Here is a 25,285-nt window from a genome sequence, read left to right on the forward strand (position 1 = left end):
GAGTCCGGAGGTCCAGTCCGGAGTCCGGCGGGAAGTTGAGTCCGGAGGTCCAGTCCGGAGTCCGGCTGGAAGTTGAGTCCGGAGATCCAGTCCGGAGTCCGGCTAGAAGTTGAGTCCGGATGTGGACTCATTTTTGTCGTCTAGCGGCCAGTCCGGTTCGGACCGGACTGGTTTTTGTCGTTTTGTTGAAACGCGTTATATCCAGTTCGGATTTTCCCGGACCGATTTTTGTCGTCTTGCGGCCAGTCCGGTTCGGACCGGACTGGTTTTTGTCGTTTTGTTGAAACGCGTTATATCCAGTTCGGATTTTCCCGGACTGATTTTTGTCGTCTTGCGGCCAGTCCGGTTCGGACCGGACTGGTTTTTATCGTTTTGTTGAAACGCGTTATATCCAGTTCGGATTTTCCCGGACTGATTTTTGTCGTCTAGTGGCCAGTCCGGTTCGGACCGGACTGGTTTTTGTCGTTTTGTTGAAACGCGTTATATCCAGTTCGGATTTTTCCGGACTGATTTTTGTCGTCTAGCGGCCAGTCCGGTTCGGACCGGACTGGTTTTTGTCGTTTTGTTGAAACGCGTTATATCCAGTTCGGATTTTCCCGGACTGATTTTTGTCGTCTTGCGGCCAGTCCGGTTCGGACCGGACTGGTTTTTGTCGTTTTGTTGAAACGCGTTATATCCAGTTCGGATTTAAAGATCCAGTACGGAGTACGGAGTACGGAGCATGGAGTGCGGAGCATGTAGTACGGAGCATGGAGTGCGGAGCATGGAGTGCGGAGCATGTAGTACGGAGCATGGAGTGCGGAGCATGTAGTACGGAGCGGAGATGTGAATTTTCATGCACGTAGGAACACGTGCGTGCTTGATCGATTTTTGAGTGGGAGAATGTGTCCGTCATAAATATGGGACACGTGGCGCCCTTTGAGTGTCCTCGAGATGCGTGCATCGTATTTAATGCCCCACCGCCTCTGAAAAGCTATAAAAGGAGGTTTTACCCCCTTTCATTCTTTACTTTTTACTTTTCATCTTTTCTTCTTTTTCTTGCTCTGGGAGCTTCGACTTCTCAGTTCTCAGTTCGCAGTTCGCAGTTCCCAGTTCGCAGTTCGCAGTTCGAGTTGCGCAAGGACTTGGCGAGCTCCACTCACCGGTATTCCTCTCAGCCCTTCTCTTTACTACATGTCTGATAGTAGTTCGAGTTCCGAGTCCGGTACGGAGTCCTCCACTCGCAGTAGTTCGGAATTTAGGCCGCCGTAGGAGCCTGTAATGGCTAGGACGTCCGCTAGAGTAGATCTTGTAGATAGTGACGACGAAGGGGACAAGGAGGAGGTGTTTTTAGACTTAAACGCCACTCCACTCCCCACTGTTAGTCTCTCCCGAGCAGAAGGGAGTGTTGAAAGTGACGTTGCTGAGGCGTCTACAACATTCCCTCCTGGTCAGGCGGTGGAGGTAGTCGCTAGAGCGCGGATGGATGCCAACCCAAAATACAACCTGCGAGCTCTAGTCGAAGAGAACTACCTCACCAGGTCCATGCTAGGCGACATTAGGAATAAGTACTGTGTGCCTCCAAGATTTGAACTGAAGGCAGCTATAGAGGGAGACAGAGCCTGTAACGAGAGTCGAGATCTCTGTATTTATGAGGAGTCGATGAGGGTGGGATTCCGGTTTCCTCTGCACCCATTCTTCGCAGCGGTGCTTCGATACTACGGACTGGCCCCAGCTCAAGTAGCTCCGAACTCATGGAGACTACTGACTGGGTTCTTGTATCTTGTCCACGGCCGGTTAGAGAGGAGCGTGAGCTTGTCGCTATTCCGTGCTTGTGCACATCTGAAGAGGCATAAGGAAGGGGGCTGGATCTACATCAGCCAGCGCCCTAAACTCAAAATCATCACCGGTATCCCCTCGTCAATACATTCATGGAAGAATAGGTTCTTCTACGTCGAGGATAAGGAGGTCAGTGAGCCCTGGCCTGTCCCTCTAGTGTGGGACACTCCGGACACTTCCAAATTAAGTCGAAAGCCGCTCCTCGAGAGTGAGGACAAAGAGACTTTCGCCTTGATGCGGAAGGAGATTGAGCAATCAGGCCTTATCCGCTGTGCAGAGTTCTCAAGAGAGGAGGTGCTAGTTGGACTGGGCGTGAGTGCCGCGACTCCAGAACGTATGTAGCTAGACTTGTCTTTTAAAATATGTTTACTTTTATATGCTTGCTTCTGACTGCTTGCTTGTCTGGCAGAAATGAAGAAACAATCGACTGTCGAGAAGATAAGACAGGGAGCCCAGCCACGGGCACAGGAGGGTGCTGCACAGGCACAACAGGAGCGCCAGAAGAGAAAGGCGACTGTACTGGGGAGTCCGGCCCCGTCACAGGGCACTCCTCCCCCATCCCAGAGGCCCAAGACTACGGTGAAGCTAATAGGCCCCTTTGCTCAGGGCGGTGGCTCTTCTAAGTCCGGTGGTGCTTCTACCGGAACCGGTTCTGGGGCTCGTCCTCCTACTGGGCTTAGTGAGCACGTCTTTCGACCCAATTGGGCCGTTCTGAAGGATGACACTGCCCTAGGCGAGAGTCGAGTAGCAGCAGAGCTTATGAGCAAGTGTTTGCTGCGGAAGGACAAGCAACAGATCCTTTACGAGCCGCCAGCTACAGGAGAGGAGGCTGTGCTATCCTCAGCTTACCAGGTAAGGAAGTGGTGATCCGTTTGCTAACTTTCTGCCCATTTCTTCCTTTCACCATACTGATGCCTGTTTCTTTCTTCAGATCTTGCTCTACTATAATGACCTCAAGGAGAAGAGTAAGAAGTTCTCCCAAGCCATTACTGCATCTGAAGAGGTGAACGGAAAGTTGGCCGCTGAGGTACAGGAGCTTCAAACGAGCATTGTAGACACCCCATTTTGTTTTGTTTTAATCAACAAATAAATTAGTGTGTTAAATCCATGTGAGAACCCCCTCTATCATTGATTTATATGTTTTAGGTCATTAATATCTTGATCTGACTTTACGGATCATCAATCGGGACAAAATAAGCTAGGGTCACTTCATAGCCCGGACCCTGATTCCATTCCGAGACCCGATTTCCGTAAATCGTTAGATCAATGGCAGATCATGACCTGGGTCTAACCATCCAAAACCACCTAACCTCTCCTCTCATCCTAACCATTCAAACCTCACCTAACCTCACCTAACCTCTCCTCCCATCATAACCATCCAAACCTCACCTAACCTCACCTAACCTCACCTAACATCACCTAACCTCACCTAACCTTACCTAACCTCACCTAACCTCACCTAACCTCCTATCCCATTCTCCTATAAATACCCTCTCATCTCACCAAAGAAAAGGAGGAAAAAAAGAAAAGAGGAGAGAACCCCTCTCTTAGAAAATTCAAGCCCTCTCTCTAGACCAAATCCCTCTTCTCCATAAGTTTGCATGGAATATCGTCTACAAAAAGGTATGTCTTTTGGAATTTTATTTTCTTTTCTATATTTGTAGGATTGAGTGTTGTTTTGCGTATATTTTGGTTGATGTCATGTTTAATTTTGTACTAGTTTGGCCTTGGTCATGTTCTCACTTATGCTAAATATAATTAATGTGTTAGGGTCATTAGAACCTATTTGCGATGGGATGTTGAAATCATTGGCTTGTTAGGGAATTTAGATTTCTTTTGGGAAAACAATTCATTAAAAATTTTGAACATTTACAAGAAAGAAAACTTGAATTTTACATGAATTATCAAAACCCATTTAATTTGGCTTACAAAACCTCCATCTTTCAATTGATAACAACAGCCCCCACTCCAATTTGATAACAACAGCCCCCACTCAATCTCAAGAACCCAATATCCATACCCCACCTTGCCAAGTAGATAAAAACAACCCCTTTTTCAAACATCCCATTTGAATCTAATCTCAGGCCCATTCAAGCCATTTTTCATATTCACCGTCTTTTAATCACTAAAAAAATAAGAACTATCAAAAGAAAACATGGGGGTGCCAATATCATTCCCGTCATAGTGCTAGCTGTTAGACTTTAAACAGATTTTTCGACCTCTAAACAACAGAATCGTGGGAAATGGTTAACTACAAAGTAGTAGATATTTTCGTGCCGTTTCCAACGAGTATTCGTGCTAGATCAGACAGCGAGCGGTTAAAAAGTTAAGTCCAAAATGGTTGCGGCACACCTTTAGGCATTTCCAGTTTAATGTTGCTGTCCTTTTGTTTGCAACACAAATTCGAACCTCTAAATCACAGATTTACAAACAATGGAGAACTACAAAGTTGTAGCCCTATAAAAGATCTTTCCAACGCATGTTTGTACGTTGAATTTGGCCAAGCGGTTAAAGAGTTACGACAGTTTTAGTGGGCTGCATTTGTCAGATCTTTTAATGGTCAATGGTTTGTCGAATTTGTGCAATTGTCAAAACTTGGTTGTGTTAACGTCATTTTCCAAACCAAAATCGAAAGACATTAATCTAAAGTACATCCAACCTAAAATTAACAAAACTAAAATTCACCCATTTAAAATCCACTGATAAAAATCCGTTAAAAGCCATTAACCAAAAGACCACTAAAAATTTCAAATGAAACTAAAACCTTCTAAATAAACAACTTTAAAAGCTACCAAACACACTAAATACCTTCAGATAATAAAAGCTTCAAGAAAACTCTAAAAGTTTCCACAAACCCAAAAGAATTCGAGATTCCCAAGAGCCGGTGGATTCAAAATTCCTTTAGGAACCCTTAGAGCCCAATTTAGGAACACTGGTGTCGTGTCGTGTCGTGTCCTAAGTTTTAGGGAGTCCTAGGTTTTAGGGAGTCCTAGAGTCAGGAGTCCAGCCTCATCACGGACGTTTGCTATGTATAGCAACCGTGCCATAGGTCTAGTTACACTAGTCACCCAATCTTTCCCTAGGACAAGCCTAGTAAACTAGGATGTAGGCAAACCTGCATTAGTCTAAGGGACCATTTGCATTTAGATGAGAATCATATAGCATCTTAGATGAAATCCTAAGATAATAAAATCCTCAACTTGAATTAAATAACTTCTCCTAAAACTGTTGAAACAGTCAATCCCGTCTAGGTCGGTGTCCTAGTTGAGTTAGGCATAAGTAGCTTAGCTTAGGTACACCGAACTACGTCGACTCTGATCCCAGTGAGGCTTGGGTACGTAGGCAGCTTGGATGTCTGATGGCATACCACCCGCGAGTCGGCACCACAAACAAATTGTGGTGTTTTGTATATTAATTTTCTTGTAAATGCTTAATCAAATCACTTAGGACTTTCCATGAAATTAGAATTTTAGGAGAACTTTCACTTAGATTGAATCCAGACAAATTAATAAATCAAGATACACATTTAGGATTCACATTGAAATTAGATCATAGGATGCATGTCACTTAGTTCGCACATTAACATAGAGTTGAATGAGCCATTTAAAATAAATTTAAAAGAGTTAGCTTTTGGAATCGAAGACCGATTATCGGGCAAGAATGGTGCATGTGGTGGATAACTCCCCATACCTTCCATTCTCGTAACCAGGTAGCGAGTCTAGATTTCTGGTTAATTACGGGTCCTAGATCCCACATCTAGGTGGCGACTCTGTCAGTCTCTTTCGTGTGGAATTCGGATTGCCTTAGTGATCCCAAGTTCACAGGAAAGATTAATTCAAATCAATAATAAAATGCACACGCCAATCGCGTGGATACGAGAGACCAAGAGAGAGAGCGCGGCGGCTCGCCCCACGCCCCTCTCGCGGGATCAGGGTACCACAGTCTGGCGACTCTGCTGGGGACCACCTAACTTCATTAAAATTTCAAAAGATAATTCATTTGAATTTAATTTAACTGGCTCATAAAAACTCTATACTTGTTAGATTAGTTTGTCTTGTTTTATTTTCTCTCATCACATTTTACTCGAACTTAATTTAACAAAACCTGAAGGCATCATAGATTGCGCGAACTTATTGCACACACTTACATCACTTGCATCTAAACCCTTGCATCTCACATTCACACACGTCCTATTTTAGGAACCCGGAGTGTTATCTAGCATGGTTGACTGGGATTTCATCACCTGGTGCCTCTGTGCTAGAGAAGCATTCCACCCTTAGCCTAGTACCTTTATGGTACGTAAACGGATCCCTTGTTCACGTACTGATACGCCGGACACTGGTACAGTATATCGAACATGGATTCGCGCTAAGGGAACTCTTGGCCTTACCCCTAGATTAACCCACACATGCATGTAATATACGAACACATGTGCATCACGTGTGTGAGCCTAGTTTAGGATATTCTACCTATTTGTGTCTAGATTAGGCCGTAGTCCATCTTCCAATGGCTACGATCGGTCCTTAGATACACGAACAAAGGCATGAGTCGAGATTCTCTCTCCACTCCGATAGATTAGGATTAGGGTTGATGCCTTCAGGTAACACTGATAAAATGTGAAAAAAAAAAAAAAATTTCCCTTTGGGTTAGGATATAAATCCCATCATTTCCAAAAATCTCATAGGATTAGTCATTCATGATCTATCCGTTGAAAGCAATCTTATGCTATCTCATCTAATCTTTTGATCGTGCGTCTTTCGTTCTTCTGTCATACGATTCGATCGTATCTTCATGCCATCCCCTAACTGGCAGATGCAGAATCTCACAATCTTTCTATTATGCATTCTCATGATCTGATCATGCCTGGTCCAGATAATCCAATCTTGCTTGTACCCCTGGTCTCTTCCTCCTCTAGGGGCTACCTTTTCAAGATTATTTTGCTAAGTCCTTCAGAGTTCACTCTCAGAATCCTTGAGCTAGGGGCATTCCCCTATGCGAATCAGTCATCATTGTCCAAAATTGAAAGTATCAGCCATGATGATGTTCAGAACGAACCAGCCTTCGCCGAGCCTTCAACGCCAAACAGTTGCAGCAGTTAAAGTTTTAGTCACTTACTATTTTATGTTGAGTCAGTCATCATGGTCAGTATAATTGTTGAGTCCGGTCTTACAGTTAAAGGTCAATGCCTAGTCCAGGCAAGTTATCTTCTGTTTCCCTTTCTTATTTAGAGTTGTGAATCCTGAGCATGTTCAGGATAGGTCGTCTGATGTAATAGCTTTTCTTTAAATAAAATTTCAGTCAGTTCCAAAAAGTTCACTTGTGTCTGTTTCTTAAGTGTGCTTCTGATCTTAAAATAAGACTCCCTCCTCAAATGAGGACAAAATTGACGAAACTCCACTTGAGTCACAGCAATTACTTGAACGAGAGGAGGAGCGCCAATCCCAACCTTTCAAAGATGAAATTGAAATGATAAACACTGGCACTGAAACTTTGATTCAGTGAATGCCGATTGAAAATACATTACCCTCTAAAGAGTGTGAAGAATTGATAAAATTATTTCAAGAATAAGAAGATTGTCTAGAAAAGCTACAACCGATACCAGGGGCAAGACATAGATGGAAAGCTCAAAGAAAATGAAGAAAGTGAGAAGATATATGCTATACAAGGGGCATAGAGTGGAAACAACTTTCATATTTCCAATCAATGACCTTGGTTCTCAAATTCATAACAAAAAGCCAACAAATTTATGATGAAAAGTTCAAGAGCAAACAATGAAAAGTGATCATCAGATATCGAGAGTACGAATCCATAGATGGAGGATGTCAAAGAACAAGTTTCGCTCTATGAAAGTCAAAAGCACGTATTAGAATCTTGGAAGAAGAAGATCCATTATCTCTTACCTGGAAATGCCGTCAAATTCTGTGAAAAAAAAAAGAAAAGAAAAAATAAATAAATAATCAGTACCAGAGGGACCCTAGTAACCTAGATCGATTCCCAATTTGAACATCGGAAGGCCTCCTTTGGCCGAATAAATCCCACAATCAGAACCCAACGTCAAAAGAATACCGGTTTGCAAACCCTTCGAGCCTGAATCAAATTCTCTTGAAAACCCATCAAACTAGGGGCATCCGCCCCGAACTACGCAAGACCTGATCCCTACACTGGGGTACGTAGGCAGCTCGGTTAAACCGAGTTCGGTCGATTCAAAAAAAAAAGAAAAAAAAAAAGAAGGACAAGTTCCAAAAGAAGAGAAACCAATTATTCCAGAAAGAAAAGAAAAAAGAAAAATCAATTAACCTTCAAACAATTTATTTTCAAACTAGGGGCATTTGCCCTGAACTACACACGACCTGATTCCTACCTTGGGATATGTAGGCGACCTGTTCACAGGTTCGGTCGAAATCTTTGTTGAGCCTTAAGCCATTCTTTGAAAAGCCCTATCCTACCTATAAAAGTCCTTCTGGTGTTCAGAACTAATGAGCTAGGTCCTGAGATACAATAAAAAAATGAAATGATGATGAATAAGAAAAATAACGGAGTTTGAAGATCTGCTAGACTGAAAACCTGAAAGGGCGGTCTAGGCAAAATTTAAGATCATTCCCCTGCTAAGTTGAAAACCCGAAAGGGCGGCTTAGGCAAAAGCTAAGGGGATAGCCTGCTGGATCGAAAACCTAGAAAGGTGGTTCAGGCAAAAGTTAAGGCTAGCGCGGTCCGCCAAGTTAAAAACCCTGAAGAGGTGACTTGGTCACGGTAAGAGAATCAGTATAAGAAGGCAACAGCCGGTATCAAGACTGAAGATCAACTGAAGTTCAAGCAAATTCAAGTGATATCCTCAAAACTGGGGGCATTGAAGCTAAGCAATCTTAGGGGTCGTAATTAAATTCTTGAGGCATTACTGTTTCGAGGAAGAAGTCCGGTGTTTACCAATTGAAAAACTATTCCTTGAAAGGATAGACTTACCAAACAAAACATTAACTAAGTCAGAAGCATCACTATGTTTGTCAGTATAGTCAGTCAATCTTTATTATTCTAAGTTCACTCCTTCAGGGCTGCTCAATCCTTTGAGTAGTGCCTTTCATCTAAGTTTTCTCTTTAGAAAGAGTCAATTGTCGTTCCTATGTCCAAATGATGTAACTGTTTTGGTGAAGGAGGCCAGGCCTAGGCAGCTCCCTGCAATTATACCTGAAAGAGCTCGAGAATTTAGTCAAACAACTTCATTTCAAAGAAGATCAGCTCAGAAAAATTCAGAAGTAGAAACATCAGAAAGCCCAGCTTCCGTAAAAAGATCATACCCCAGGAAGGCACCTTAAGCTTGGAAGAACCTCAGATGCAATGGTGGTTGAGCCAATTTCTCAGAAAGATGAACCATTCAAATTCATAATTCCCTTCCGGTTAGTTATCCTGGTCAAGAAATGTTTATCTAAACACCTGTCAAGAAGCAGATCCCGCTTTTCCATGTTAATATCCAAGAGAGTCGTTGTTCTAAATTACCAATCTCAAATGTCTTGTTCAAGGTTTCAGTTATCAAAATCCCCAGAAGACAAGACCAGCAGTCTCTTTGAGAAAAATCTTGTTGAAGTTTCATAAAAATGTTCCTAATCCATTCTTGCTAGTAATGGTTCTTCGTTCCAAAGGTTTGCCGTTTCATCATTCGTCAAAGTCCTAGTTTCCAACATCTTTGTCGGGCACGATCCATAATATCCCCGATTTCATTGAGTTCAAAAAAATAAAAAATTCATCAAATCCAATCTTACGTCAAATTCAAGTTCATGGAAAATCTCTAAATTCTTCGAGCCCGTTTGTGAACGGTACCTCTTTTCTCGAGCCCATTTGCAAATGGCCTCGTCTTCTCCTTGAGCCCGTTTATGAACGGTGCCTCATCTCTCGAGTCCATTTGTGAATGGTTTCGTCTTCTCCTTGAGCCCATTTGTGAACGGTGCCTCATTTTCTGAGTTCATTTATGAATGGTCTCATGTCCTCCTTGAGCCCGTTTGTGGACGGTGCCTCATTTCTCAAAAAATCAAAAATTCATCAAATCCAATCCCCAATTCAAAAAATCCAATCCTACGTCAAATTCAAATTCATAAAAATCTCTAAATTTTTCATTGTTGAATTCATCAATCAAAGCTATCTTGTGTCGTCGAGCCCGTTTGTGAACGGTGCCTCATTTCTCGAGCCCATTTGTGAATGGTCTCGTCTTCTCCTTGAGCCCGTTTGCGGACGGTACCTCATTTGCCAAAAATAAAAAATTCATCAAAACCAATCCCCGATTCAAACAAATCCAATCTTACGTCAAATTCAAGTTCATGAAAAATCTCATGCCCTCTTTGAGCCCGTTTGTGAACGGTGCCTCTTTTCTCGAGGCCATTTGGGGATGGTCTCGTCTTCTCCTTGAACCCGTTTGTGAACAGGTTTCTCATTCTCTGAGTCCATTTGTGAATGGTCTCATGTCCTCTTTGAGCCCGTTTGTGAACGGTGCCTCTTTTCTCGAGGCCATTTGTGAATGGTCTCATCTTCTCCTTGAGCCCGTTTGCGGACGGTACCTCATTTTCCAAAAATAAAAAAATTTATCAAATCCAAATCCTTAATTAAAAAATAAAAATAAAAATCCATTCCTACGTCAAATTCAAGTTCATAAAAAAATCCCTAAATTCTTCGAGCCCGTTTGTGAACGGTGCCTCATTTCTCGAGTCCATTTGTGAATGGTCTCGTCTTCTCTTCGAACCCGTTTGTGAACAGGTGTCTCATTCTCTGAGTCCATTTGTGAATGGTCTCATCTTCTCCTTGAGCCCGTTTGTGAACGGTGCCTCATTTTCTGAGTCCATTTGTGAATGGTCTCGTGTCCTCTTTGAGCCCGTTTGTGAACGGTGCCTCATTTCTCGAGTCCATTTGTGAATGGTCTTGTCTTCTCCTTGAGCCCGTTTGTGAACGGTGCCTCATTTCTCGAATCCATTTGTGAATGGTCTTGTCTTCTCCTTGAGCCCGTTTGTGAACGGTGCCTCATTTCTCGAATCCATTTGTGAATGGTCTCGTCTTCTCCTTGAGCCCGTTTGTGAACGGTGCCTCATTTCTCGAGTCCATTTGTGAATGGTCTCGTCTTCTCCTTGAGCCTGTTTGTGAATGGTGCCTCATTTCTCGAGTCCATTTGTGAATGGTCTTGTCTTATCCTTGAGCCCGTTTGTGAATGGTGCCTCTTTTCTCGAATCCATTTGTGAATGGTATCGTCCTCCTTGAGCCCGTTTGTGAACGGTGCCTCATTTCTCGAGTCCATTTGTGAATGGTCTTGTCTTCTCCTTGAGCCCGTTTGTGAACGGTGCCTCTTTTCTCGAATCCATTTGTGAATGGTATCTTCCTCCTTGAGCCCGTTTGTGAACGGTGCCTCTTTTCTCGAGTCCATTTGTGAATGGTTTTCTATCCTCCTTGAGGCCGTTTGTGAACGGTGCCTCATTATCCAAGTCCATTTGGGAATGCTTCTTATCCTCGTTGAACCCGCTTGTGAGCGGCGTCTCATCTCCTTCTAAAAACTGTTTGAGAGCGATCTTTGTCCTTTCCCTTCAGAATCCATTCGAAAATGATATCTCATTCTCTAATTGCCCGTTTGTGAACGGCGCCGCATCGAGTTTTTATTATTATTCAAGTTCTAGGGTTTCATCTAAGGTTTTGCATTATGTTAAGGTGCGTTGTATCTAGAGAGTCCTTTGTCGATTAAAACTACGCAAAATGGTTCTGTCATTTTTAACTTTGGTATTCAATGACTACGTCATCTCTACCAAAGAGGGGCATCTGTAGACACCCCATTTTGTTTTGTTTTAATCAACAAATAAATTAGTGTGTTAAATCCATGTGAGAACCCCCTCTATCATTGATTTATATGTTTTAGGTCATTAATATCTTGATCTGACTTTACGGATCATCAATCGGGACAAAATAAGCTAGGGTCACTTCATAGCCCGGACCCTGATTCCATTCCGAGACCCGATTTCCGTAAATCGTTAGATCAATGGCAGATCATGACCTGGGTCTAACCATCCAAAACCACCTAACCTCTCCTCTCATCCTAACCATTCAAACCTCACCTAACCTCACCTAACCTCTCCTCCCATCATAACCATCCAAACCTCACCTAACCTCACCTAACCTCACCTAACATCACCTAACCTCACCTAACCTTACCTAACCTCACCTAACCTCACCTAACCTCCTATCCCATTCTCCTATAAATACCCTCTCATCTCACCAAAGAAAAGGAGGAAAAAAAGAAAAGAGGAGAGAACCCCTCTCTTAGAAAATTCAAGCCCTCTCTCTAGACCAAATCCCTCTTCTCCATAAGTTTGCATGGAATATCGTCTACAAAAAGGTATGTCTTTTGGAATTTTATTTTCTTTTCTATATTTGTAGGATTGAGTGTTGTTTTGCGTATATTTTGGTTGATGTCATGTTTAATTTTGTACTAGTTTGGCCTTGGTCATGTTCTCACTTATGCTAAATATAATTAATGTGTTAGGGTCATTAGAACCTATTTGCGATGGGATGTTGAAATCATTGGCTTGTTAGGGAATTTAGATTTCTTTTGGGAAAACAATTCATTAAAAATTTTGAACATTTACAAGAAAGAAAACTTGAATTTTACATGAATTATCAAAACCCATTTAATTTGGCTTACAAAACCTCCATCTTTCAATTGATAACAACAGCCCCCACTCCAATTTGATAACAACAGCCCCCACTCAATCTCAAGAACCCAATATCCATACCCCACCTTGCCAAGTAGATAAAAACAACCCCTTTTTCAAACATCCCATTTGAATCTAATCTCAGGCCCATTCAAGCCATTTTTCATATTCACCGTCTTTTAATCACTAAAAAAATAAGAACTATCAAAAGAAAACATGGGGGTGCCAATATCATTCCCGTCATAGTGCTAGCTGTTAGACTTTAAACAGATTTTTCGACCTCTAAACAACAGAATCGTGGGAAATGGTTAACTACAAAGTAGTAGATATTTTCGTGCCGTTTCCAACGAGTATTCGTGCTAGATCAGACAGCGAGCGGTTAAAAAGTTAAGTCCAAAATGGTTGCGGCACACCTTTAGGCATTTCCAGTTTAATGTTGCTGTCCTTTTGTTTGCAACACAAATTCGAACCTCTAAATCACAGATTTACAAACAATGGAGAACTACAAAGTTGTAGCCCTATAAAAGATCTTTCCAACGCATGTTTGTACGTTGAATTTGGCCAAGCGGTTAAAGAGTTACGACAGTTTTAGTGGGCTGCATTTGTCAGATCTTTTAATGGTCAATGGTTTGTCGAATTTGTGCAATTGTCAAAACTTGGTTGTGTTAACGTCATTTTCCAAACCAAAATCGAAAGACATTAATCTAAAGTACATCCAACCTAAAATTAACAAAACTAAAATTCACCCATTTAAAATCCACTGATAAAAATCCGTTAAAAGCCATTAACCAAAAGACCACTAAAAATTTCAAATGAAACTAAAACCTTCTAAATAAACAACTTTAAAAGCTACCAAACACACTAAATACCTTCAGATAATAAAAGCTTCAAGAAAACTCTAAAAGTTTCCACAAACCCAAAAGAATTCGAGATTCCCAAGAGCCGGTGGATTCAAAATTCCTTTAGGAACCCTTAGAGCCCAATTTAGGAACACTGGTGTCGTGTCGTGTCGTGTCCTAAGTTTTAGGGAGTCCTAGGTTTTAGGGAGTCCTAGAGTCAGGAGTCCAGCCTCATCACGGACGTTTGCTATGTATAGCAACCGTGCCATAGGTCTAGTTACACTAGTCACCCAATCTTTCCCTAGGACAAGCCTAGTAAACTAGGATGTAGGCAAACCTGCATTAGTCTAAGGGACCATTTGCATTTAGATGAGAATCATATAGCATCTTAGATGAAATCCTAAGATAATAAAATCCTCAACTTGAATTAAATAACTTCTCCTAAAACTGTTGAAACAGTCAATCCCGTCTAGGTCGGTGTCCTAGTTGAGTTAGGCATAAGTAGCTTAGCTTAGGTACACCGAACTACGTCGACTCTGATCCCAGTGAGGCTTGGGTACGTAGGCAGCTTGGATGTCTGATGGCATACCACCCGCGAGTCGGCACCACAAACAAATTGTGGTGTTTTGTATATTAATTTTCTTGTAAATGCTTAATCAAATCACTTAGGACTTTCCATGAAATTAGAATTTTAGGAGAACTTTCACTTAGATTGAATCCAGACAAATTAATAAATCAAGATACACATTTAGGATTCACATTGAAATTAGATCATAGGATGCATGTCACTTAGTTCGCACATTAACATAGAGTTGAATGAGCCATTTAAAATAAATTTAAAAGAGTTAGCTTTTGGAATCGAAGACCGATTATCGGGCAAGAATGGTGCATGTGGTGGATAACTCCCCATACCTTCCATTCTCGTAACCAGGTAGCGAGTCTAGATTTCTGGTTAATTACGGGTCCTAGATCCCACATCTAGGTGGCGACTCTGTCAGTCTCTTTCGTGTGGAATTCGGATTGCCTTAGTGATCCCAAGTTCACAGGAAAGATTAATTCAAATCAATAATAAAATGCACACGCCAATCGCGTGGATACGAGAGACCAAGAGAGAGAGCGCGGCGGCTCGCCCCACGCCCCTCTCGCGGGATCAGGGTACCACAAGCATCGGGCGAATAGAGGAGGAGAGGAGGTTGTTGAAGGAGGATCTGGCCGCAGAGAAGAAGAAACTGGGCAAGGCTGCTGAAGCCATGGAGGCTCAGAGAGGAAGAGCCACTGAGAGGCAGGAGAAGGCAGTGAAGGAGGCCACAGAGGCGAAGGAGGCTGAACTTTTCAGCCTGTCGAGCGAGGCTTATAGTCTTGGATACTACGACTGCCTCCAGGAGCTCCAGGCCTGCAATCCAAACTTATTGATGCAGAACATGACTCTCCCTACCAGGCCGAAGATTACTGATGAGGAGCCAGATGCTCCCGCTGATGCTCCTGCTGACATCACCTCTCTTCCAGATGCTTAGTATTATTATTTTTATTTTATTTTTTATTTTTATTTTTTATTTTTGTTTGTTTTGACCTCTTTTTGTAATGGTCCTTGAGACCCTACAGCTCTTACCAGCCTTTTTAAAGTGAATTTTGTAATGGCCCTCGAGGCCCCACATATTCTGATCAATGAAATCACATGTCTGTCTCTGATACTTCTCAACTGAGTGATTTGCTTGACTGTCTTTTTAATTTTGATAACTTGGGACTGAGGCTGTTGATAGTCGAATTGTGACGAACTGGTCTTTTAACAAGTACCCAAGTTCAGGAACAACAAGTACCCAAGTTTTGTGAACTGGGTTTCCAGTAAGTACCCAAGTTTTGTGAACTGGGTTTCTAGTGAGTACCCAAGTTTAAGAACTGGGTTTCCAGTGAGTACCGAAGTTTAAGAACTGGGTTTCCAGTGAGTACCCAAGTTTTGTGAACTGGGTTTCCAGTGAGTACCCAAGTTTAAGAACTGGGTTTCCAGTGAGTACCCAAGTTTTGTGAACTGGGTTTCCAGTGAGTACCCAAGTTTAAGAACTGGGTTTCCAGTGAGTACCCAAGTTTTGTGAACTGGGTTTCCAGTGAGTACCCAAGTTTAAGAACTGGGTTTCCAGTGAGTACCCAAGTTTAAGAACTGGGTTTCTAGTGAGTACCCAAGTTTTGTGAACTGGGTTTCCAGAGAGTAAGAGTGAAACAAAGTCTGCAAAAAAGATTATTTATTTATAACAACAAATTGACAAATTTACAAAGTCACCTTTTTACGCTGTACATTTTGTCTATTGATAATATCTCCTGAGATTTTTGGAGTTCCAGGCGTGAGGTAATAAGTGCTCTTCCAGTGTCTCCAGTTTATAGCTTCCTGGCCGGATAACTTCTTTCACTCGATATGGCCCTTCCCAAGTCGGGGAGAGTTTCCCGACTTTCGTCGGTTGGGAGACGGCTGCATTTCTCAGGACTAAATCTCCTGTCCTGAATTCTCTGGGGCGAATCTTGGAGTTGTGATAATTTGATACCCTCTGCTTATAAGCGGCGACCCGGATTCGAGATTCTTCCCGGATTTCTTCTAGTAAGTTGAGATCGGCACGGAGCCCGTCGCCGTTAAGCTGCTCGTTGAAGCTGGTGATTCGGGGAGACGGAGCGCCTATATCGACTGGTATCACAGCCTCAGTACCAAAGGAAAGGTTGAATGGCGATTCGCCAGTCGTCGTGCGAGGAGTAGTGCGGTAAGCCCACAGAACGTGATAGAGCTCATCTGCCCAACGGCCAGCTTTTTCGTCCAGCCTCTTCTTTATCCCCTGGAGCAGGATTCTATTAGTTACTTCTGTTTGCCCATTGGTCTGGGGGTGTGCAACCGAAGTAAATCTCTGTTCAATTTTTAGGTCCGAGCAGAACTTTCGAAAGTTCCGGCAGTCGAACTGTTTGCCGTTGTCTGTGATCAAGATACGGGGAATCCCAAATCTACAGACTACTGCCTTCCAGAAAAAGTTCTGCACATTCTGCTCAGTGATCTGGGCCAGAGGTTCTGCCTCCACCCACTTAGTGAAATAGTCGATCGCCACTACCACGAACATGCGCTTTCCAGAGGCCGGTGGGAAAGGGCCTAGGATGTCCATCCCCCATACTGCAAAGGGAAGCGGACTAATAATTGGAGCCATTGCTACGGTAGGCTGGTGGATGGTAGGAGAGAACTTCTGACACTTCTCACACCTTTTAACCAGATCCAGGGCATTCTGTCTGATAGTAGGCACCTTTATCGCCAGGGCTTTGCCCCCCAGATGTTCTCCGCAAATTCCTTCATGAGTCTCTTGTAGTGCATACGCGGCGTCGCTCGGCCTCAAACACTTCAGATATGGGAGAGTATATGACCTTTTGTATAGATTGTCACCACTGAGGGAGAATCGGGCAGCTCTCTGTATCACCTTACGAGCTTCTTTCTTATCCTGCGGGAGTCTAGCATCGCGCAGATAACCCACGATCTCATCCATCCAGCACGGCTCATCTTCCACCTGCATAACTTCCATGGCTTTACTGTCGATGCTGGACCTCTGTAGAAACTCCATGTGTATGCTTCCGAGAGTGGTATATCCAGAGGCAGCCAGTTTTGACAGCACATCAGCTTTGGCATTCTCCGTTCTTGGCACTCTGATGACCTCGAAACTTGCAAACCGGCTGGAAAGTTGGCGAACCTTGGCGAGGTACTTAATCATACGCTCGTCTCGGGCTTCGTAGACACCTTGGATCTGGTTTGCTACCAGCTGCGAGTCACAGTATGCTTTCAATTTTTGGGCGCCGGTCTGAATTGCTAGGCTCATTCCGGCAAGGAGGGCCTCATATTCCGCCTCATTATTTGATGCACGGAACCCGAATCTCAGGGCGTAATCCGCAGTGAACTCATCAGGCCCAGTGAGGATGAGGCCAGCTCCACAGCCGTTTTTATTTGAAGATCCGTCGACATATACTTCCCAAGTTGGTGTGCTAGTTATGGAGTCCTGTCCGGCTGAAGGTGGCCTGATTTCTGTCCGAATTTCCTCTGTCATACGCTCTTCAAGGACTACTTTCTCTATAACTGGGAGCTGCAATGCTTCAGGGTCGACGACCTGCTGGGGGATAGTGCACTCTGCTACAAAATCTGCCAGTACTTGGGCCTTGATAGCTGGCCTGGGTGCGTACTGAATATCGAACTCGCTTAGCTCTACAGCCCATTTCACAAGTCGCCCGGATATCTGGTCGATGGAGAACTTGTCGAAGTGGCTGATCAGTCAAGACCTTTACAGTGTGAGCTTGGAAGTACGGCCTTAACTTCCTGGCGGCCATTACCAGCGCGTAAGCCAATTTCTCGACCCGCTGGTACCTTGTTTCTGCGTCGTGAAGAACCTTGCTAACATAATAAATTGGTTTTTGCTGGCGGTGCTCTTCACGGACGAGTACAGCTGCCAGAGCCGTGGAGCTGATGGAGAGATACAAAAATAGCTCCTCGCCCGGCTCCGGCTTTGTTAATAATGGCGGAGAGGACAAATATCTTTTCAGTTCTTCGAATGCGACCTGGCATTCTTCCGTCCAGGGCGCGGTCTTGAGTCCCTTGACCGCGCTGAAAAAGGGGAGGCACCTTTCCGCTGATTTGGAGATAAAGCGACCCAACGCCGCTATCATTCCTGTGAGCCGCTGGACTTCCCTGATGGTTTTTGGGGCAGTAAGCTCCATGACGGCTCTGATCTTTTCTGGATTTGCTTCTATCCCTCGCTGGCTCACCATGAATCCTAAGAACTTCCCCGAGCTGACACCAAATGTGCACTTGGTGGGGTTAAGTTTCATGTTGTGCTTCTTCAGGACCTGGAATGTTTCTCTGAGATCAGACGCATGATCCTGCGCACTCCGACTTTTGACCAGCATATCGTCTACATAGACTTCCATGTTACGGCCGATCTGGTTCTGAAAAAGTTTGTTCACAAGCCTTTGGTAAGTGGCTCCGGCATTTTTGAGGCCGAAGGGCATAACTCGGTAGCAGTAAGTCCCTTGATCTGTGACGAAGGAGGTCTTTGGTATATCCGACTCGTACATCCTGATCTGATTGTATCCGGAGAAGGCGTCCATGAAGCTCAACAGTTCATGACCCGCTGTGGCGTCAATGAGTTGGTCGATCTTCGGGAGTGGATAGCTGTCCTTAGGACAAGCCTTATTCAGATCGGTGAAGTCGACGCAGGTCCTCCATTTCCCATTAGTCTTCTTGACTAGGACTACGTTTGCCAACCAGTCCGGGTATCGAATCTCGCGAATGAAGTCAGCCTTCAGAAGCCTCTCCACTTCTTCTTTTATTGCCTGCCGCCTTTCGAAGGCGAAATGTCGTCTCTTCTGCTTCACCGGTCTGCAGGTTGAATCAACACCGAGCCTGTGTGTGCTGATCTCTGGATCAATGCCGGGCATATCGGCGGGAACCCATGCAAAGACATCTGCATTGTCCTAGAGAAAAGTTGTGAGCTGGTGCTGAATGTCGGTGCTGAGGGAGGAACCGATCAGAGCGACTTTCTCACTGTCCTCTGGGCACAGTGGGATGGAGAGGAGGTCTTCAGCAGGTTGAGTCCCTCTGAGCTCGTCCCTTACATCGAGCAGTTCAATTGGCAGTGACTCCACTGCATTTTTGCCTTTAAGTGCCGTTGCGTAGCACTCTCTGGATTGAGGCTGATCTCCTCGAACTTCCCCCACACCATTGGGGGTTATGAACTTCATTTTTTGGTGGTAGGCCGAGGCTACTGCACGGATGAGGTTCTGGCCAGGCCGTCCCAAAATAGCATTATAGACCGAAGTGGCCCTTACTACTAGAAAGTTGACCATGGCGAAAGCTTGACAAGGTGGATCTCCGACAAGAACAGGGAGCTCGATCTGCCCCACCACTTTCACGACCTCTCCGGAGAAGCCAAATAAATCTGAGTTTGCCGGCTTCAGACGGTCGTCGCCTATCATCATTTTCTCAAAGGCGTGGTAGTATAGAATGTCCGCCGAACTCCCATTGTCTATGAGGATTTTCTTCACCTCCCAGTTGGCGACAAGCATGGTTAAAACCAGTGCGTCGTCGTGGGGCAGGATAAGATTATCCAGATCTGCATCGGAGAAGGAGATCTCATTCTCCGTTCTCGTCTTTTTGCTGGTTGTGTGCACGGCGTTAACTCGCCGTGCATATGCTTTGCGGGCGGTAGAAGAGGTGCCCCCAGCTGCAGGCCCACCCATAATTGTACCGATGACCCCCCTTGGCTGAGGTTGGGGTGCCTCAGGTTGCGCATCGCCCAGCTGAGGAGTTTTGTCCCGAGCAGGGGGCTGCTGTGATCTTCGAGGGCTGCGACCCTGAGGGCTCTTTCCTCTGCGTTCTTGGTTGCGGCCGTCAGTTCGGATATACTTTTTCAAATAACCCCGGCTGATGAGTTGTTCAATTTCCTGCTTGAGTTGCCAACAATCATCTGTGTCGTGGCCGTGGTCCTTGTGGAACCGGCAGTACTTTGAGGGATCTCGCCTGTTTCCCTTGGAGATCATTCTAACAGGCCACTTCACGAACTCTTCTTCGCTGATCGCCGCCAGTATGTGCTTTCTGGAGGTGTTGAGAGGCGTGAAGTTTTCTTCTCTTCTTTGAGGAGGCGGAGACTTCTCTCTCCTGGGAGGTTTATCCTCCCTGCGCTGCTTAGGGAGATTCTTCTCTTCAGAGGTTATCCTCCGATTTGAATTAAGAGCTGCCAGTGTTTCTTCCACCGTGATGTACTCTTCTGCTCCGGCCATAAGATCCGCTAGTGAGCGCGGATTTTGTCGAGCCACCGCTCGACGGAATTCATTAGACCTGGCACCTGCGAGGAGCGCATTCATTGCTGCTGAGGGATCTAGATTTGGCACTTGAAGTGCCTCCCTATTGAATCGGCGGACGAACACCTTCAAAGGCTCGTTGTCGTCCTGCCGCAAGGCCATCAGGGAAGCTGTTGTTTTCCTTGGCCTGCGGCTGCTCATGAAGTGGCGGACAAGATCCTCTCCAAAATCATCAAAATTGTTGATGGAGTTCAGTTTGATCCTGGAATACCAGTCTCTTGCTGCGCCAGTTAGCGTCGTTGGAAACGCTCTGCAAAGAAAGCCATCGGAAGCTCCGTGGAGGAGCATAATTGTTCTGAACGTCTCCAAGTGGTCCACGGGGTCTGTAGTGCCGTCATACTGAGGGACGGCGGGCATTTTAAACCCTCTGGGTGCTAGGGCACCCAGAACATCATCAGTGAATGGAGTCTTACTTGAGAACGCCCTGGAGACGGGCCGGCTCTGGTCCTTCGCCAGTTCCTCTATCCGATGGTCCATCTCCTCCATTCTCTGTAGCAGCGGATCCGTCCTGTGGTCCAAGGACCTGATCCTTTCCACAGACTGGCTCGCCGCAGAGCCGGATTGGCTCTCCCGACTCATACGACGAGGTCGGCGCTTCGCTGGTGGCGCGCGATCTTCATGAGCTCGGCGCCTCTGTACGGAGGGGGAACGTGACCTTTCACGGCGATGAGGCTCTGTTTGGGCATGCCTCGTCGCGGGGTGAGGGACTTGTCTCGTGGAATGATGAGTTCGGCCCTCACCATGGTGTGATGACTCTCCCCTATGGACGTCTGACCTTCCTTGGACAGATCGCGGAGCCTCTGGGGGAGGTTGAGGGGGTACTTGGAGTAGTTGCTGGTACTGCCCAACGAGGGCTGTCATCTGCTGAAATAGAGCTTGAACCTGCTCCGGGGTGGGCAAGGGATTCAGATGTTCTGAGCGAGCCGGGCTCTGATCTGCAGTAGCAGAAGCTGCTACTACTAGTGATGCAATTCGCTCGCTCCGGGTCCTGCGGGGTAGCGCGGTTTGGGTAGTCCGCGCCCGCGCAGTAGGCATCCGCGTACTCTTGCGTCCTGCCATTTTTGTGAGTGGGATGTAAAGACAGCTTTTAGTTCTGAGGTCCCACGGATGGCGCCAATCTGTTAGACCTAAAATCGGTAACAGGTACAGCAGTGATGTAAGAGCTGAGCTGGATGACTAGAGGAGCTAAGTCCTGAAGGACCGGAGTGAGCGAGGAGTGAGGTGGTCGAGAGAGAGTCCTGCTATGAGGGCTGAGTCCTGCACAAGGCAAGCGAGGTCAGAAGACCAGACCGGGTTTTACTCCTGACAGGCCCTTCGACACTCAAGTCAGTATGAGCAGGAGTGAAGGGGAGATGTCTAAGAGTTTAGGGAGAGAAGGGATTTTCGCATTACCCATTGGTTTGAGCTTTGAATCCCTTTTTATAGGGAAAACCTGGTGAGGTGTCCTGGACAGGTGTCCAGGACAGATGGCGGCCTGTAAGAGGCTGGAGTTCACCTACTCCAGGACAGGTGGCAGGCTGTGAGTGGCTGGAGTTCACCTACTCTGGGACAGGTGGCAGCCTGTGAGTGGCTGGAATTCACCTGCTCTGGGACAGGTGGCAGCCTGTGAGTGGCTGGAGTTTTTACCCCCCATCACTTACCATGCTAAGAAAGAGAACGAAAATTTTTACCTGTATATTCACTTTCTAATAACCCAAAGTGGGCTAACCGAATATGGGTAGGACCCATTTGGAATGGTAGCGCGATACAAGGATAATGGTGGACCCACAGACACATGGGTTGATGATGACCTCACCCATATCCAATACAAGTGAAGCTAGTGGGCCCCACTATAGATCCTGATGTGTAGAATATGATGCATCGAAAGGTGGGTCCTGCGCATGACCGAATTCCCCATTGCGATTAAAATCCTTGCTTATAACATAATATTCCCCACTCCATAGGATGATCCGAACTACTTAATTGATGGATCCCCACATGATTAATCATACCCTACAAATCAGCCATTGGATGATCCAATCCGTTCAATTAGGGGGGCGCAATACAAATGGGTTGGGCACTCAAATCATTTTTCATGGGATGATCTGAGCCCATAATTTGTAAAGTTATGCCTCAAAGTTATTTCCGAGAGTTATCCGAACAATTCAACTTGATGATCGCAACAGAATTCGGTTGTTAAACTAACCTCCCTGAAATCCTGATTATTCCCCTGATGGGCACTTTCATGCACTGGATCGAAGTAGGTTCAAAACTCATTTTTCAATAAAACAATGCGCGGGCCTCCTGTTTGATCCAAATCTAAACAAGCGTTCAATGCGGGCCCACCGAATGGGTCCAAATTCTCCCCCGGTTTGGATTCTTCTAAATAACCCCTCCCAGCACTTAGCGGAAAAATGCGAAACATGGCAGAAATGATTGAAAAGATCGAGAAAGCATAAGGGACTGACACGGGAATGGAAACACTGAAAAAGACTGATAACAAGAACACTAACTTCTTTGTTGATTAAAGCAGAGCAAAATGGGGTGTCTACAGACCCATAATTGACCAGAAATCTAGATTTGTTACCCAGTTACGAGAATGGAAAGTATGAGGAGTTACCACCACATGCACCATTCCTGCCCGATAATTGGTCTTCAATTCCAAAAGTTAACTCTTTTGAATTTCTTTTAAATGACTCATTTAACTCTATATTAATGTGCGAACTACATGACATGCATCCTAAGATCTAATTTCAGTGTAATTCCTAAATGTGTATCTTGATTTTCTTAATTTGTTTGGATTCAATCTAAGTGAAAGTTCTCCTAAAATGCTAATTTGAGGAAAATCCTACATATTTTAATTAAGAATTTATAAGAAAACTAATATACAAAACCCCACCATTTGTGTGTGGGGCCGACTCGTGATTGGTATGCCATCAAGCATCCAAGCTGCCTACGTACCCAAGCCTCACTGGGACCAGAGTCGACGTAGTTCGGTGCACCTAAGCTAAGCTACTTATGCCTAACTCATCTAAGACACCGATCTAGACTGGATTGACTGTTTCAACAGTTTTAAGGGAAGTTATTTAATTCAAGTTGAAGCTTTTATTATCTTAGGAGCTCATCTAAGATGCTATATGATCCTATCTAAGTGCAAATTGTCCCTTAGACTAATGCAGGTTAACCTACATCCTAGGTAACTAGGCCTGTCCTATGGGAAAAAGGGATAAGTAGTGTAACTAGATCTATGACTCAATTGTTAATAATAGCAATCGGTTGTGATGAGGCTGAACTCCCTAACTCTAGGACACCCTAAAACCTAGAATACAACATGACACAAGTGTTCCTAAATGTGGCTCTAATGGTTCCTACGATGGGAAGCCGTAATCCAACGGTTCCAAAGACATGGAGTGAGTTAGTTCAATTTGTTAAAGTTGATGATTTTTTATTTCAAGGGTTTTCGATTCCTAAACATCTAAGGAATACCAAAGGCTCTATGGTTCGCAAGTTTCGGCTTCGAATCGCAACCATGGAAGGGAATCGTGCTCTCAACCCTTGTATAATTTAGCACGTAAATTATAGTATCTTATTGCCTGGCATATTTCTCAGGATTTCCGTGGACAGTGGACCTCGGAGCCAATATTATTCTATAATTTACGCACTCCAATTATGCAGGATTAATCGCAATTAGTATACGATTACGGTTGCGATCTCGGCAGTTAAATTGGCACAGCATAGCCAATTTACAAAGGAAATCTATGAACCCTAAGGTTTGTGTTTCAAAAAAGTTGGGGATTGAATTTATGATGAAAAGTTAAGGGCTTTTGGAGATTTTTACTGACTTTTGTAGTGATTTTCTATTAAATTGTGATTTAATATCATTAAGACCAGATTGTTAGGAATAGACAGTAACCCTAAGCAATCGAACTCCAACTCAGTTAAAACTTTTCCAGTAATAAGATATGGATGATTGTGGATTACTGGAAAAATTTCATGAATTATCATTAAGATTTGATATCAATTTATGATTTTTAAAAATTCAAATCAGATTATAGATTAACACAGGAACCTATATCATATCAATTTTAAATTACTCCAAACTTTTACAGAATAAAGATATTGATGATTAAATCTTACTGAAAAATTTACATGAATTAGCATTTAGATTAGATATCAATTTTTGATTTTTCAAAGTGCAAATCAGATTATAGATTAACACAGAAACCTATAGCATATCAATTTAAAATTAATCCAAAATTTCACAGAATAAATATAATCATGATATTAGACTACTGTATGACTTTCATGTACTTTAATTATGATTTGATATCAATTGAAAAATCGGATGAAACGAAAGAATTACTTAAAAAGCAAACCTAATAGTATCCTAAAATCAAATAAAATTTTTTAGTAGATTTATAATAGATTGTAAAATTTTCTATCAAAATTTCAAAACTTAAAAATTAAATTCCCTCCCTAAAATCGATTTTTAAATAGAAAAGGAGAATTTGTTTCCTAGAAATTGAAACCCATTTATTAAAATAAATTACAAAACCATATTAAAACTTTGTAAAACCAATTGAAAATTTTTATCTAACATTACAGAAACCTAAGTTACTGGTTTGTAAAGAAAAATTTCAAAAATTTACAATTTAATACGAAAAAAAATTACGGCACGTAAAACGAAAAAGTGATTAGAAAATAAATAAAAAAACCTTTTTTCAAAAAAACATTTCATGAGAAATTCAATTTAGTATTGAACATTAATTCTGGAGATTTTCCTCAATTTTTAAAATATTTTGATATTTATTAAAAATGACCGAAATTTAAAATAATTTAAAACTAGATTAAACAAATTCAAAAAAATCTGAAAATTATTGGGTGTTCTGGAAATCAAAACATTAGTTTGGAAACAAGATTTCACAAATTTTGGACATGGTTTGATATACTTTTGGATTCGTTCATCAAGAAATAACCCCTTTCGGGATTATTGTTTGAAAAATAGAATGAAAATTAAAACGGTCAAACCGCGATTGGAAATTAAGTTTCCAGTTGTATTTTATTTTATAGAAATCCCAAAAAATATCATTTTTTAAAGAAACCATGTTTTCT

General features: G+C 43.6%; 1 protein-coding gene across 1 annotated transcript; it reads left to right on the plus strand.

Moving 5' to 3' along the window:
* The first annotated feature begins 1,260 nt into the window (after positions 1 to 1,260).
* LOC143886378 (uncharacterized) lies at positions 1,261 to 10,580 on the plus strand. The gene is made up of 4 exons (XM_077390323.1): positions 1,261 to 2,152; positions 2,228 to 2,670; positions 2,750 to 3,441; positions 6,691 to 10,580. Exons 1-3 carry the CDS (start codon positions 1,261 to 1,263, stop codon positions 2,906 to 2,908), a joined length of 1,494 nt encoding a protein of 497 aa, XP_077246438.1. The 3' UTR covers positions 2,909 to 3,441; positions 6,691 to 10,580.
* The last annotated feature ends 14,705 nt before the right edge of the window (positions 10,581 to 25,285 follow it).

Source organism: Tasmannia lanceolata, unplaced genomic scaffold (genome assembly GCF_043159265.1).
Source record: "Tasmannia lanceolata isolate RefF3 unplaced genomic scaffold, GAP_Taslan_0.1 ptg000011l, whole genome shotgun sequence".
Lineage (NCBI taxonomy): Eukaryota > Viridiplantae > Streptophyta > Magnoliopsida > Canellales > Winteraceae > Tasmannia > Tasmannia lanceolata.